Source organism: Natrix helvetica (assembly GCF_964273705.1).
Source record: "Natrix helvetica genome assembly, chromosome: 6".
In the NCBI taxonomy this organism is placed as follows: Eukaryota; Metazoa; Chordata; class Lepidosauria; order Squamata; family Natricidae; genus Natrix; species Natrix helvetica.
In genome coordinates this window covers 10437613-10454240 of record NC_138553.1, presented here as the reverse complement: position 1 = coordinate 10454240, position 16628 = coordinate 10437613, and the positions used below count along the sequence as shown (strand labels likewise).

Sequence of the window (16628 nt, the reverse complement as noted above, 5' to 3'; positions counted from 1 at the left end):
AAATAGATATAGGATAGTTTTCATTCCAATGCTCAAATCTTTTTCTCACATTTTTCATATATGACACTGAAGCACATAAAATAGTTTGATCGGAGCTATGAAAGTATCTGTATCTGTATAGTAAAATTAGAAACTGGCAGATTCAGATAATGGTGAAGAAAAGACAATTGGAACATAAGCGCCTTTAAGACTGGAGTTAAAAATCATCAAGGCGATGGGGCCTGGGATAAAAGTAAATCCATCGCTGGCCATAGGGGATGAGCTACTGCCCCCTGTGGAACGGGCGCGCAATTTGGGCGTCCTCCTAGATGCCCAGCTGTCAATGGATGACCATGTGGCAGCCGTGGCAAGGGGGGCGTTCCACCAGGTTCGCCTGGTGCGCCAATTGCGCCCCCTACTGGACCGGGATGCCCTACGCACAGTCACTCATGCGCTGGTGACGTCTCGCCTAGATTACTGTAATGCTCTCTACATGGGGCTTCCCTTGGGACGCGCCCGGAGACTGCAGCTAGTCCAGAACGCGGCCGCGCGGGTTATCATGGGGAGGTCTAGATACTCCCACGTAACACCACTCCTGCGCGAGCTGCACTGGCTACCTGTGGTTTTTCGGGTGCGTTTCAAGGTCCTGATTACTATCTTTAAAGCGCTCCATGGCTCAGGACCTAGTTACTTGCGGGATCGCATCCTCCCACATACATCCCTGCGGCCAATCCGCTCTCACAGAGAGGGCCTTCTCCAAGTGCCGTCCACTAGGCAATGCCAGCGGGCGGCGCCGAGGAGTAGAGCCTTCTCTGTGATGGGCCCAACCCTCTGGAATGACCTCCCCCCCGACATTAGAACCACCTCGGACTTCCGCTCCTTCCGTCAAAAATTGAAGACTCACCTGTTCCGACTAGCTGGCCTGACATGATTATAAATGTTACATCTATGAACTCCTGGTAGTATATTCTCATCTGGTTATTTTAAGGGTAATGTTTTAGTTTTAATTGTTTTTAGGGCTTTTAGCCTCATATTTATTCATCCGTACAGGACTTTTAATTTTAACCTCCTCCACATACATACATATATTTATAGTTCTATTTATATTTGTATTTTATCTGTGATTTATTGTGGACTGTACACCGCCCCGAGTCCCTTTTTGGGAGAGGGGGCGGTTTAGAAATGTGAATAAATAAATAAATAAATAAAATAAATGTCCATTGATCAAATGTTCAAAGCGAAAGAATTAATATTGCGCTCTGGAGACTGAAATAGAATGCAAACCAAGATTTTTTTTCCAGCAGAAATATGGCAATAATTTTAAACTGAGCTAATTCCTTTCACTTTAAACGATTACAGAAGTACCACATTGCTCATGTTATAATCAGTTTAGAAATGCAGAACCATTATGTTCAGAAAGATTATAGACTGTTGGAAAAGCCAACCCACTCTGAGTAACAATTAGAGGCGCTGCAGTATTGTAATTCAATACATGGAGACTTGGGTTGAGCTAAAATTGTACTGTAATTAGGGAGATGGCTGTCAGTGGGTTTTGGGGTTTTTTCCCTACTAGAAGGAAAAGGCAGTAAATCTCAACTGTCTTTGCAAAGTTTTACTAATCTGCTAGTCTCTGTATTCAGCTAAACTGTTAGGTACGCATGGCACAAGTAGATTAGTATATTTTTTTGCAAACTAAAATAAAGCCATGCTAAACAATGTATTGCTCTGTGTGTGAAAGCCCCCATTTATACCCAAATCATAGTTTCTCCTTCCCATCTTTGCTATCCCTCAGAGGACCAGCTCTTCATGACCTTGAAGCTAAACAGCTTCTGACATAACTCTTGTTTCTGCCCTGAGAACCTCTTGTTCTCAGCTTATCTTTCACAAGTGCAAACAGCCACACAACTCCATCTTCCAAAGCAGTTTTGTTTGGAAGCATCCTATTGTATCCGTGTACATTACTAATCCTACTCAGGTTTAAAAGTTCTGAATCTCTTTAATGCAAATTATTTCAGTGTTTCCATTTTGTTTATTGGTTTTAGCCCAGTGGTGGGTTCCTGCCGGATCGCACCAGATCGTGCGCTCCCTTTCGGCGCTGAACCCGGAAGTACGTTCTGGCCCCGCCCCTGGCGACGGGACGACGCTTGCCTGCGCTCCACCAGCTCGGCTGGGACGTTTCTCTGCTCAGCAATATCTTCAGTGGAGCGGTGGCAGCCTGGCAGGCTGAGCCTGCGTCCCTTTCAGGCGCTCCGCTCCGCTGAGGAAACGTCTCCGGTCCCAGCCGAGCTGGTGGAGCGCAGGCAAGCGTCGTCCCGTCGCCAGGGGCGGGGCCAGAACGTACTTCCGGGTTCAGCGCCGAAAGGGAGCGCGCGATCTGGTGCGATCCGGCAGGAACCCACCACTGTTTTAGCCTCAATATTACATTTATAGGCTAACTTGCTGAGATGATAACTAGGCCAGTTATATATGGTATACCCATGGTAAAGAATTGAAGGAGATTGTGTTAATAACCAGATGTTCTAACATTCACTTGCCAATACTCTATTATAGCAAGGTAGAAGGAGGAATAGAAGAATTAAAATAGAAATTGTTCACTACAAAAATTAAGTGATAATTAATTCCACTCAGAATGACAGGCTGGGTTGTTTCAGAATCAGAATAGCAATAGCACTTAGACTTATATACCGCTTCATAGTGCTTTTATAGTCCTCGCTAAGCGGTTTACAGAGCATATTCTTTATTTTTTATTCTAATTTTATTTTTATTGTAAACAGCTATAGGATTCAGTAATTGATAATACAAAAAGCAATAATTAATGCATATTATAGATCAGAATGAGGTTTTTTTATCCCAAGAAATGCAATGAAAATTACTTGCAGGTAAACATACAACTATTCTAAGCTACCTTTGTTCAAATGATATAGGAAACACAAATGTTTATAACCATTCTTGCAACTTTAGTGTTATGTTTTAGTAAATAAATTAGGAATAGGCAAGGTTCAGATTCAATAGAAATACATTGCAGTGTAGAAGAATATACATGCAAAAGCTCTTAGGCTCATTAAAACAGCCATATAATTTTGAGTGTTAGACTTTGCTTTAGTGAGACATGGGTAAGTGCTATATTTGCAGCCCAACATATTCAGAAGCACTCTGCAATGTTTTTTTGCTCCCGTCTTTCTTGCATTTGTGGAAGGATAAAAGAGCATTTGATGCAAACAATAGAGCACCCTAATTGAATAAATATTTGTACCGAAGGCCTGAGATAAGAGAATCATCATTGTTTGTTTCTTAATCCTGTTCATATTCTGTCTATAAATAGAAATATGTGTAGCAGGCAAAAACATTCTTATAGAGAGGCTCTTTTTAATAAGATGGTGATAATGCAAAAAAAAATTCAGTATAAAGGTGGTTATCCTTAATCACTAATTTAATGTAAAAATAGAAATAAACTAGACATTTACCTCAGAATTAGTAGATCTGTTTCATGGTAGCATACTGTTAAACAGGTGTTCCCACTTCCAAAGCTGGAATATAGTGACTTACCATCATTCTTACTTTCACTATCACTTTTGCTATCTTAATGACCCTCAGACTGGTTGGTATAACCAATTTTTTTTTCATTCTTGGTTGCAAGCCAAGCTGGAGCCAATAAATTAAGGGATCTCTGATAGTGACCACTGCATTGGACAATTTTAAAACCAAGTGATGAGAGTCAGAAGATGGGGGATTTCCAGGCCTTCATAAAGATGGAGGATTTCAAAGCAGTGCTTATTTTTAGCAGAGGGAGAAAGTATTCATAGCAAAGAATGTATGATAATGTTGGAAATTGAATAAGTGTTGTTCCTATATTGCATATTAGAGACTGAAGATCAGTACAGTGTTTCCCCGAAAATAAGACAGGGTCTTATTTTCCTTTGACCCCCAAAATAAGTGCTTGGCCTTATTTTCAGGGAGGTCTAATTATTATTATTATTTTTATATATAATTGTTTTTATTTTTAAACAAACAAGCACAGACAAACATAAAACATAAAACCATCTTCCAGTTTCGTACATTGTGTCGATTGGTTACAAAACATTTGTGCTTCCTTACCATTGTCTTCACTTACAATTCATATATAATCTCGTATTATCAATCTAATATGTATGTATACAATTATTATCATTGTTAAACATTTATTTGACTATAACTATTATTAATTCATTTTATGTAAGATATTCTAAATTTTGAATAAATTTATATTATGGCATTTCTTTACATCATCCTAAATCCATCCAGTAGTAATACATCTTTATAAAATTCTCTAGCATATTTCACTTATTTTTTTGTCTAACTATTGATTAGATAAGTCCCATATTTTATAAAATTGTTTATCTTTGGTTACAAAACTTTTGTGCATCCTCTCCATGGTCCTCACAAATTATATAAAATCCCATATTATCAATCTAGTATATATGTATACATTATCATTGTTAATCATTTATTTGACTATAACTATTATTACTTCATTTTATGCAAAATATTCTAAATTTAAATAAATTCAAATTAAGTTTTATTATAGCATTTCATTACATCATCCTGTATCCATCCAATAGTAGTACAATCTTTTATCTCTTGCCATTTGTGGTATTTGTATTCTAATTGCTTTTTTAGTAAATCTTATATGGACATCTCTTGGCAACTTGTATTTCACTGCATATCTTGTAAAGGCTCAAAACCCCTTGGCTGTTCCTTCCATCACCTTCAGTTTGGTTATCATCAATGATTCTGCCAGAATTTCTATCATTACTTCTGCCAAATTTTCTCCCTTTTCTTCTTCTATATTCTGGAATCTGAGGTAAAATTCTAGTCTATTGATCTCCCATTCCAATATTCCACACTTGTTCTTTTTCAACCACGCTCAATCTGCTGTCAATATCTCCAATTTTCTTATCTCTTTGTTCATCTTTTTCTTCAATTTTTTGAAATCTATCCTCATATTTCATCCTCGTAATATTCTCTAATCTCTTTTCAATATTCTCTGTTCTTACTTGGCCAGGACAATATCTTTCAGATGCCGCAATATTTGGCAAGAATGCAGGAATGAACTAATTGTCTCCTGCAAACTCCTCTCCCCTTTCACTCCTCTTTTATTCCCTCTGGGAGGGGCCACTCACCAACCACCTGTGGCTTTACTCCCACGTTGACCCCTGCTCTTTAGCTGTTCCCTTCGTCTGGCAACTCTGCGCATGCACACACTGGGAACAGACTCCAGCTGTTCTTCTACCTCACTGATATCTGACTCCAAAGGCAGCTGATAACTGTCAGACAGCCCTGGCCCCATCTCTGTCTCCAACGCAGAGCCCTCATCAGAGCCTTCCCCAGACTCCATGGATTGGCCCATGTTCCTCCCCAACCGCCTCACTGTCCGAATCTGTTGCCAGTTCCACTGGCCGCTGGCGGGCCACAAGAGTATCCCAATTCCATAAAAAAGTATTAAAACCTAACAGCCACAGTTTATTCACCAAATGCTGAGGAATAATTGTGTTGAACGCCAAACTAAAATCAGCAAACAGCATTCGCTCATGAGTATTCTCCTCCTCCTCCTTAGTTTAGTGCACCAGACTAAGATGAAGTACACAAAAAAGGGCATCTATAGAACAAAAAAGTAACTTCTTTATCCGCAATCATTGTTTTGCGTACAGATACCTATACAAATACACACAAATGTCTCAAGAAGATAAGCAGAGAACCGGAGAGAATTAGCTGTTTATCAGATTCTGTTCTAAAAGGATCATTATACTTGCCATTTCTAAGAATCTGTTGTGAAAACAGATGGTGGTTACAAAGGGAAAAGAATAAGCAAAATTACCAAATATAAAAGATTCAGGTTCCAAAAGCCAGGGAATAATTTATATGCTTTTTTTTCTTACAATGTATGACAGTTTTCTTCCTTTGCTTATTATTTTTTTCTACATTTTCTAGATGAAAAAGAAGAAGGAATATTAGGGAGCATACTTCTTCCAAGCTTTCAAATAGCTATGCTTTCTTCTGAGGATCATATCAACCGCAAATACGCATTTAAGGTGAGAATATTCTTCAACTTCGTGCTTGCGGTGTTTTGTATTTCAGTGGAATATAATTGTGAACACATGAATTTCTGAAACACTGTTTCTGAAACGGAATGCACACGCAGACATTTTCTTCATTAAATCAGTGTGTGCTTGTGCGTGTGTTTCCTTTCCATTCTAACCAACTAAGAAATATGATAATTTGATTTGATTGCAGTGCTCCTGCAACTTCAGCACAAGACATTTATAGATTTCTCAGGACATAAATGCATTTTATGCAAACAATTTGCTTATTCAATAAAGCACAGTTAATAGGATCTGTAACACATTAAACCAAAATCAAGCCAACATTTCCACCCAGAACAACATGTGAGCAATTGTCCTTTTAGTGTCTTTAATACTTGTCAGAGATTCTAATTAGCATTGTCTTTGCAACCTCGTTACTTCTTCTTCCTGCTCCATATAGTTTCCTCATCCAATTTACATGCTCTTTTTAATGAAGTTATTCTTTTCCCACACCTGTGGGGAAACCCCTGAAGCTGTTAACCCTTGGATAAAACGCCTGTCAGGCTCCAAAGTACCAGGAAAGACATGCTGAGATTCTCCTGAACAGTTTCCTTTATTGCTCCACATCAGCAGACTGAAGTCTTGCCCAACTAAAGCAGTCTACTTGCATCATTACGAATATACAGGTAGTCCTCAACTTACAACCTTTCGTTTAGTGACCATTCGAAGTCGCAAGGGCACTGAAAATAGTGACGTACGACCATTTTTCACGCCACTGTTGCGGTATCCCCGTGGTCACGTGATCAAACTTTTCACGATTCCCCTTTAGCGAAAACTTCTGACTAGCAAAGTCAATGGGGAAGCCAGATGACAGCCGGCTTACTAACTTGTCCACTGCAGCGATTTACTTATCATCTGAAGCAAGAAAGGTTGTAAAATGGGGCAACATTCGCAACAAATGTCTCGCTTAACAGTGGAAATGTTGGGCTCACTTGTGGTCATAAGTCGAGGATTAATGTAATTGAGACGTTCAAATTAAAGTAATCTCAAAATGTAGCGTTAGGCTGGTCTTTTCCCCATATTTGACCTCCTCTCGTTAGCATATGTTTTACAAGTTGCATTTTCCTCATTGTAAGTATGCATAATGGACTTCTTTTTGTATCAAATGTCCTGACCTTTCACATTTTTGTTTCTTGGATTTGAACTACTTTGGGCTGTTCTTGGCAATGAGTAAACTAAATCACACTTCAATTTTTAATGGGTGAGTATGTATTTGCAACTTCTTATGTCTGTCCCCGTTCCCCCCCCCCCCCCCCAATTCTGGTTATCCCAGCTAATCCATTTCTGTAATCTGTGCATACCAGATGCCGGCAGAAAATATTTATTCTATAATTGATAGAAATCATTTAGAAGCTCAGCGAGGGCTCTGAACAACAACAAGCCTTCCAAATTTAATACTAATATGCTTTTCCTCGAGTATAATTGCCTCAGAAGATTAGCTCGATGATGAATAGTATTGTATTAGTTACAGTGGGATGAGTTTCTAGCAGCAGCTTGCATAAATCTTGAAACCGATAAATTACTGATTAAGGAAACCAGTAATGGCCTCTGATTCTCCCCCATCTTCTCTTTTCTGTCTTACAGAACATTGTACCTTTCTCCCCACAAAATGACCGTGTCATTTCCAATCAGGCAGCTCATCCAAACATGAGGACCTATTATTTCTGCACAGATACAGGGAAGGAAATGGAGTTATGGATGAAAGCCATGATAGACGCAGCTCTTGTGCAGACAGAGCCCGTGAAAAGGTAATGTAAGTTGACAGCCCCATAGAATCAGCCAGCTACGGTTTCCAGCCTTGATTACATATTGTGAGGAGATGTGTTCTGAACTTGGAAGGAAAACCAACCCTTATATTTATTAGCTTCCTGAAGACCTTAAAAAGTAACGTCAAAGCTTACTTAAGCTGTTTCCCCGGAGGTGCACCTTAAGGTTACTTGAAGGTGCAAATGATGTGTCAGCTCCCAAGGCTTTCTGTCGAGTCTCAGTTGTTTTTAGGAGGCTCATTTTGGTGCAGACTGTTGGAGAGCAACTCTCCCAGTTAGAAGGAGAGCAAGATCTGATGACCCACCCACCCACCCACCCTCCAATACTTTGAGCCTTATCTGGTCTTTCCCAGGCAAAAGCTGCCAGTCTGGGGGAGATTCCTGGATGATAAGCAGAGAACAATAAAGTAATTATCCCAAAGGTACTTACTTTTTCATAAGGCAACTGGACTTTATTTTTTCCTTGGAAACTTTTCACTTCTCATCCAAGAAGCTTCCTCGGTTCTTCAGTTGAGAAGGGATGGAGCTTCTTGGAGGAGAAGTGAAACATCTTCAAGGGAAAAACAAACAAAAAATCCAGTTGCCTTTTGAAAAAAAAACACCTTTGGGACAACCATGATCTTGGATGATTGAGAATCTCCATAGACCAGGGGTGTTCAAACTTGGGAACTTTAAGACTTGTGGACTTCAACTCCCAGAATTCTGGGAGTTGAAGTCCACCACTCTTAAAGTTCCCAAGTTTGGACACCCCTGCCATAGACAATAAAGTAGCTAGCTTAAACCCTACATGTGTGGGTTTGGGGCTGGGTCTGGATCCGGATCCGGATCCGGATCTGGATAGGGTTGTTCATGGTTGCAACAGGCATTTTTTAGAAATTGGGAAGCAGACAAATCTATGAAGAGAAAAAGGTATTTTGTTTACAGCTGGCGTGCTACTAAGGCTTGCTCTATTTTGTCAGTAATGGGATGAAGAATTGTAGAGGTGATAAGTGGATTTTAATGGGCTGTTGCCCTGTTTTGTAGTTTAGTTTTATGTAGCAATAATTCCTTGCAATAAGGTGGTACAGAGCTAAGGTGACTTTCCCTCGACAACCAAGGCCATAAATTTAATCCATAATATTGTTCTCATGGGCTTAGCAAGGCAGTACATGAAAATTTATGTTAGCCTAGATTGTTCACATTCTAGCTTCTGCTTACTCAACTGCAAAGTTCCTCAGGACAAATGAATAATAAACTAACATTATATATTGAATTCATCTCAAATAAAAAAGATACTTTACTATTTTTGTTATATATTTAATGTTCCCATGTCCCAAACAAATCAAAGCAAGTAGTTCTGTTGCAAAACAAATTAGATGTTTAATCTACTTTGAATAGGATGTCCTTTCCCTGATTTGATTCTTGGCTGCTTCTATTAAAACACTGTATTTATTTTTGGTTATTTACAGTGTATTATTAAGCTAGATAATGTTTTAGAAAAAGATTAGCATCCCAAGAATGAAAGCTTTTGTTTAGTTTTGCTTCTGAGCCCTGGGAATTGGAACATGTCAACTGCAAAAGAACAAAACAAAACTCCAACCCACTTTCCCTCTTCCTATTTACTGCCCTGATTATTTGTAATAGCTAAAATAAGTAGTGCTTTTCAGATTGGACTTAGATATTTTCATCTCCATTCTAGGAGCTGAAAAAATCAAAATAGTCATATTTTATGCTATTTTAGAAGGAAAATGATACCTAAAGTATAAAGGAGAGGGAACCTGAATCCTTCCCCTTTGTATTCTTATACTTTTTAACTCTAAAATAACCATTTGATATCTGAAAAATTGCTATTATTACTGTGGAATAAAAAGAGTTTTGCGCTTTTCATGTTGAACCAGTAACTCATAATTTCTATTCTAAATCTGTATTTTTGTATAATGCAGTCTGAATACTATATTATAACATAGCATATTTCTCTAGACTTCTGTTGTCCTAGTGTATATCTATAATCTACATTTTCCCAAAGTTATTTTCTCGTAGAGTCTCAATTGTAAATGTCTCTCCTCTCTTCTCTCTCTCTCTCTCTCTCTCTCTCTCTCTCTCTCTCTCTCTCTCTCTCTCTCTCTCTCTCCCTCCCTCCCTCCCTCCCTCCCTCCCTCCCTCCCTCCCTCTCCCTCTCTCTCTCTCTCTGTTAATTTTCTTCATTTTGGTTATAAGTAGATTCAGGTAGTAATGATCAGAGAGGTTTACTGAGACTAAATAATGCTCGTTGTTTTGAATAAGCAAATCTGACATTCAGACAATGAAATAAATCCTCATTTGGCTATATTGCTGATTATTATCTCATAATTTAGGTAATTTGAAATAGAATCTTTATGCAATAAAGTTTAGCTTTTCCAGTTAAAAAGTTCCATTTTTTATATTACAGTTATTTTCACTTTTATACTAAGAAATTATTTCATCGGTTATGGCATATTATCCTATTATAATATATTAGCTATCTTACAATATTGGTATAATATGCACTGTTGCTTTCAACCAGCAGTGAAATTACCTTAATATTATTAGTGAAAACTTGCTACTGTTCAGATTGGCTCCATGCTACAGGTTTTTTTTTTTTTTTTTTTGTAATTACCCAGTATTCCTAACATTTCTCAGATATTGTAAAGTCTCTGAAATAAATGATTAGATCAAATCAGTTAAAAGTTAAATTGGAAACAAACAGACATGATACAGTGAGAGAAGGAGCGGTGGACTAAAAGAGCAGGGAAGAAATTAAAAATGAGGGACATTATAAGTCAGTGATGGTTAACCTTTTCATCGCTTAGTGCCGAAAGCGTGCGCGTGTGTGCACACCCATAATGCAATGTGACTACCGTGCACATGTACGACCCCCGGTGTGTGCCCCACTCATGCATGTGTGACCCCTTCACACGCCCACACACCCCGCATGCACCCACAACCCCCCCTCACATGCTTGTGTGTCTCCCGCATGCGCCCAGCCCCCCACTGGCCAGTAGGAGGCATGTGCGCGTGGAGCTGGGCTTGGACAACGGCTCATGTGCCCCAGAGAGGGCTCTGCATGCCACCTGCCATAGGTTCGCCATCAGATTTAGAAGTGAAGAGTATGGTTTTAACCTAAGCTATTTGATGGAGATTGAATAAAATAGAAGCCAAAACAAGTAGGAGGCAATCATCTGTACCTGTTTCTATTCTCAAAATCTTGGAATTTTTCAGCAAGAAATAAAACTAGCTTCATCTCTGCTTTAATTTGTAGCTATAAATAAGTTTTGGCTGGATATTGGTCCCATTCAAGCTGCATAAGCCATCAGAATATGTTGAAGGATTTTATACAGTCCTTCTCATTCATCCCAAGCACTTATGAACATAATCCAGCCTGATCGTTTTACCTTCAGTGCACAGACCAAAAGCATTTAATGAAGCAATCAATATATGAGAAATGCCTGTGCCTTGTCCAAATGGAATTGCAAATGAAGACATTTTCCAAAAGAGAATTTTAGACTGATGCATTCTATGCTAGTACGTATTTTAGTATCTACAGTAGGAAAACATGAAAACAAAAATAAAGCTTATGTAGAAATGTCACCAAATGAAAGCAAGCAACAATCACAATTAGTGGAAGTTTTCTGGGTCCCTTCGTGCCGCTTTCAGTTAATAACATCTTAAATTGGAAGTAATGCTAAATATTCTAAAATCAAAAACTATTTCAAGGGTGTTCGGTTTTTCCATTGTTTCCTATTTTTCTACAGGAAAAATCAAGGGAAACATTTTTCAGAAAACTATTCTCCCCCTGCTCTATTTTTCTCTCTCCCTCCTTTTGATTTTTCTGGGCCTTCACATTTCAAATTAAGTTAAACATTCGATGAAAGGCTATAAAATATAAGAGGGGTGTGACTGTAGGAATCCCCATACATTTTGATAAAGTTGGATGACTTAATAAAGAATGGCATTCCCCATTCTTATGGAGAAAAGAGTAGCAGTTGTTGTATTACTTAACTAGGGAAAAAAAGTGGTAATTAACCTAAATTGGTTGATGTATGTGGCAGGACACATTCACCATCTAGGTCTCAGCTTTCCAAATAAGGCATCCGGGTACATGTGCCAAAAGATAGAGAAAGTAAGTTTGAGGTTTAAAAATGAAAGACTTTTAAAAGCAGGAAGTTGAGATTGGAAAAAAGTGACATTCAGCAAAGAAGCAGGATCAAGGCAGAAGAGAACAGTATTTCCAGGGAAAGTACAACTGAACAGAGGTAAAAGAATAAAGTACAGAAACAGATATTTTCATCTCATGCAGTTTGAATGTCAGTGAAGGATTTAAAAAGGATTATTAGCTAAGGAAAAAGATTATTAGTATGAAAATGGCATCTAATCATCGTAGGATGGAAGGAAAATCTAAATTCAATTAAGGAAACCTGAGACCTGGTTTGGGCTGGAACAAACCTAAAAAAGAGTAGAACAACCCTGAAGAGAGAAGCAAAAGGAACCAGGACAAAACTATATGATGGTTTCCAAGGGAAAGAAGTAAAAATGAAACAGTAGTTTGTGATGTGAAAAATAAGAGGAGAAGACCTCTGCTTCAGCAAAATCAAAACAAAACAAAAGGACCTTGAAACAACGGTCGCAATGAAGGTTACATTTCTTTAAAAAAAAATCAAAAGTTAGATTGCCTCAAGGGTGAAGATGAAGAGGAAAAAAATTGGTAGATGAATCCTGAATATTTTGAGAAAAACTTAGACAAAAAGATTATAACTGAAAGCAGAAAGAGAGGAAGAGCTACATCAATGGGTCTCAACCTTCCTAATGCCGCGACCCTTTAATACAGTTCCTCATGTTGTGGTGACCCCCAACCATAAAATTATTTTATGTTTTCCGTATTTTTTCGAAAATATGTGTTTTCCGATGGTCTTAGGCGACCCCTGTGAAAGGGTCGTTCGACCCCCAAAGGGGTCCCAACCCACAGGCTGGGAACCACTGAACTACATAATTCTTGCCCCAAAGGTGCTTTAACAGGAGGCAACTGGACTTCCATGTTTTTTATCATCATCCGATGAGAAACGAAACGTCTTCAAAGAAAAAAACAAGGAACAACCAGGACTTAGATGACTGAGAATCTCTACAGACTTTTACATGATCTTTGGATTCATATCAAAATGTACAAAATGGCACCAGGCTGACTTTCTAAAGTCCTCTTTCTCAGTAGTTTCCTGAAAATGTTTCCCAAAGGTCAATTGACTCTACCGAATTGTGTTGATGCTGGTAACAGCTGCCTTAAAGAAAGAGAAGCTCTTGAAAATCAGAATTGAGCCAAAGGTTGTCTGAAAGGCCATAACTCGGTAGGTTGTAAGACTGGAACTATGGAGTAGCTCAGAAAGAAGAAAGGAAATGTGGATGGAAGCCAAGAGAAATGAGCAATTGACCTTTTTTGCTCAGTTTTTCTTGGGTAAATATGCTAACCGTGCAGCTCTTGCTGGTTTTAAAAGCATACAATTATCGTGCGTACACCACAGACCAAGTCAGCAGATACTTGCCTCAAGTTATAATTCCTAACGCCACAACTGTTTTTCAGAAAAGAAGTAACTAGAATTTTACCAAATTTTTAAGATGTCAGTGACCATGAGAAGTTCAAAATGTATTAATGTTCCCCTTTAATATGCTGAAACAGCTGGCACTGGGAATTTGAACTAGAGACTTCTTAAGATTGCATTTTTTGAAAAGACATTTGGCTTTATATCAGTCAAGATTCCAGTCCTTGGCAGATAAAAAGAAGCCACAGAAATCATGCTTTTCCATCCTCCAGGGAGAAAGTTGTCTTGCCTTTTTTATTTCTTCTCTTTATGTTGCCATTTTGAAAATGAAGTTCTTTTGCCTTTAGGAAAAATGCAGAAGGCAGAATTGTAGAAGTTTTATTCCCTTGAAATTGTTGACTTCTTCAACATAGAGATGTCTGATCTTCATTTCAACAATATTGATAAATAGAAGGGGATATGATCTGCAAGTATCACGTACCACTTATATTTTGCAGTCCGTTGTGTAATTTAAATAAACATAAATGCAGATTTCACATGTGGACATACTGAATACATCTGTACATTTATTGCTACCTCAGATATTTAAAATTAGAATGCACAGATCAGGTGTCCCCTTTTTAAAAGAAGATTGTTAGAGTGTATCTGGGAGAAATCTCTGTTATTTGAACTCAGATTTTAGTTTGATTTGGTCTTTGTTGTTGAAGTGTGTACATAGATCAAAAGAGTTCTTTGAAGCCTTCAGAAGGGTTATAGATGTCTCTGAATCTGATTTGAAGGGAATCTGAAGGAATTTTAAAAGATCACCAAACAATTGAACAGCAAACTCTCTGCTCTCTGGAAGATAACTGCAAGTGGAGAAGGTTCCAGACAATCATCAACAGGTCCAAGCACTCAATCCCAACAAGTTGAAGCAGAGAGCAGAAAGAAAGATGTTGAAAGACATCTCTAAGAATGCTAGAATTTCATCATATGCCCTACAGGTAGCTCTCATCACTATTGTTGTCAAAGTACATAAATCTATCCGTAAAATATATTTAAGGACAAATGAGATCTACAGAGTAAGAGTGTCCAGAGGAACCCTTTGGTGACCCGAAAAATATCAGGTCAAGACCCAAAGTTTGCTCATAAATAACTTGATGAAGACTAGGACTTCTGGACAGACAAGACAAGGATAAAATTACTTGGTCCAGTACCAGAAGACTTCTTTGTCAAAGCCCAAGGTCTGCATTTCATCAGGTGTAAGGCATGATAATGGAAATATTTTTGTCTGTTTTGTTGCCTCAGGACCCAGGCAGCTCATAATCCACTATGAATTCTTCATTGTACCTTGGCAAGATGTGAGGCCATCTGTCATAAAATTGAATCTCAACCCAACGTGGACTTTGCAATATGACAATAACTCACAACATTTGAATGACTCCACCAAAAAATTGCTGGATTCTGGAATGGCCAAGACAAAGCCCAGAATTGAATCTAAACCAAGTTGTTCTGAGGTGATTTGACACAAGCTGTCGATGCAAGAAAGCCCTCAAGTATCACACAGTTGAAAAACTTCTGCATGGAAGAGTAGAGGAAAAAAAAATCCAGTATCAGAAACAGATAAACGGATAGACCAGAGGTGTCAAACTCAAGGCCCGCGGGCCACATACGACCCATGGGGTGCTTAAATCTGGAAATAGTAAAAGAATGGCCTGCGGTGACTCTGGCTCCCAAACTGGGGCACGGGGGGGCCCACACGCAGTCCCACCCCCCGCGCCCCATTTTTGGCTTGGAAGACGTCCTGTACCCTGCCATTTTGGCCAGCAGGGTGCTGCAGGAGGCGTCCATCCCATCTTCCACCACCACTACCACCCTCCTTCTTGGCCAGCCTGCAGAGGAGAACTACAATGCTGATCTTGTCCTCGAAGAAATCTAGTGTGACACCCCTGAGAAAGACAGTTAGAAGAAATATTTCCCTGAGGCAGATTCTGCCAAAGGGGCAATGCCAACTATTAGAGCAAGGGTTTACTTGCTTTTTCCACAGAACAGTTGTTAATTTTGTTTATGGCGTCAATGATTGAAAAACCAATTTTCATAGGGTTTTTTTTTTCAATTGCATCACCTTTACCTTTATATATGGTTTGAATGAAGATAAAAGTCCACATATGCTTTTTTTTTTTAAAAAAAAAAGATGTGTCATGTACTGTTTTTCTACGACTGCAGCTTCATTTCTGCTTCCTGATTTATTACCAGATAGCTCCTTTTGTGTTTCAAGTGTTTTGTTTTTCTTGTTGCTTTGTAAGATGTCATGGGAATATTCATTCTCAGGCCTCAGAATAAAATGAATCATAAAGCAGCTCCTCCAATTGAAAAACCTCCTTTGTGTGCATATATTTAAAGCTGAAGACTTGGTTCTATGGGATAGAATTTTGAAATCCTTCTGGGCCTTTCCACAATGTTCGAAGTAGAATGCAAATTGCCACTACATCAACCATTGTGTGAGAGATTTTTTTTATTTTTAAGGAATGGAATGCAGATGCATTACATCTTGGGCAACCTGTTTGCATGGCATTGAAAACATGTTTAAAAAAATGCTTAAAACCTAGACTTCACAGACATTCCTTGCTTATTTAGTAGACCATTGATTGTGCAGAACAGAAATTGAATGTTTCAGATAAAAGCCTTCAGATATTTGTTATGCAAAAGGCCAGAATGCATTACCCAGAATCACCTAGGTTGTTTCAAAGATCAATATTTAGCAAGAGGTTAGATTTAACAAAAGCAGCCTGGAATATAACGCCTGGTGAGATAGGAGAGGAGAGAATAGAATAGAATAGAATAGAATAGAATAGAATAGAATAGAATAGAATAGAATAGAATAGAATAGAATACTCTTTATTAGCCAAGTATGATTGGACACACAAGGAATTTGTCTTTGGTGCATATGGTCTCAAGTTACATAAAAAGACAAGATGCAAGATTTGATAGTTAAAGGTAATCTTCACTTAACAACAAGTCGCTTAGCGACTGGTCGAATTTACAACAGACTTCTCTGCAGCTACTTACAACCTGTTTTAAGTTCCTACAGCCACCCTGCAGTCATAGGATCGTATTTTGGGTGTTTGGCAACCGGCTTGCAATTACACTTGTTTGTAGTATCCCACACAATTTCTGCGTGTTTTCCCAGTGTTTCCCAGACATTTGCTTCTCTTTCATGGCAAAAATACCCATTGGGGGGAATGGACTTGTTTAACGAC

At 38.6% G+C, this 16628-nt stretch overlaps 1 protein-coding gene across 16 annotated transcripts in view; it reads left to right on the top strand.

Moving 5' to 3' along the window:
• The window catches only part of PLEKHA5 (pleckstrin homology domain containing A5), a 223920-nt gene that overhangs the window by 136453 nt on the left and 70839 nt on the right, over positions 1-16628 (top strand). For 10 of the 16 annotated variants that reach the window (XM_081958216.1, XM_081958208.1, XM_081958215.1 and 7 more), the window contains exons 8-9: positions 5947-6047; positions 7731-7846. In XM_081958216.1, coding sequence (XP_081814342.1) covers positions 5947-6047; positions 7731-7846 — 217 coding nt within the window. Of the gene's footprint in view, positions 1-5946; positions 6048-7682; positions 7847-16628 lie in introns of all 16 variants that reach the window. The other 6 variants (XM_081958217.1, XM_081958218.1, XM_081958221.1 and 3 more) reach the window with 1 other exon arrangement.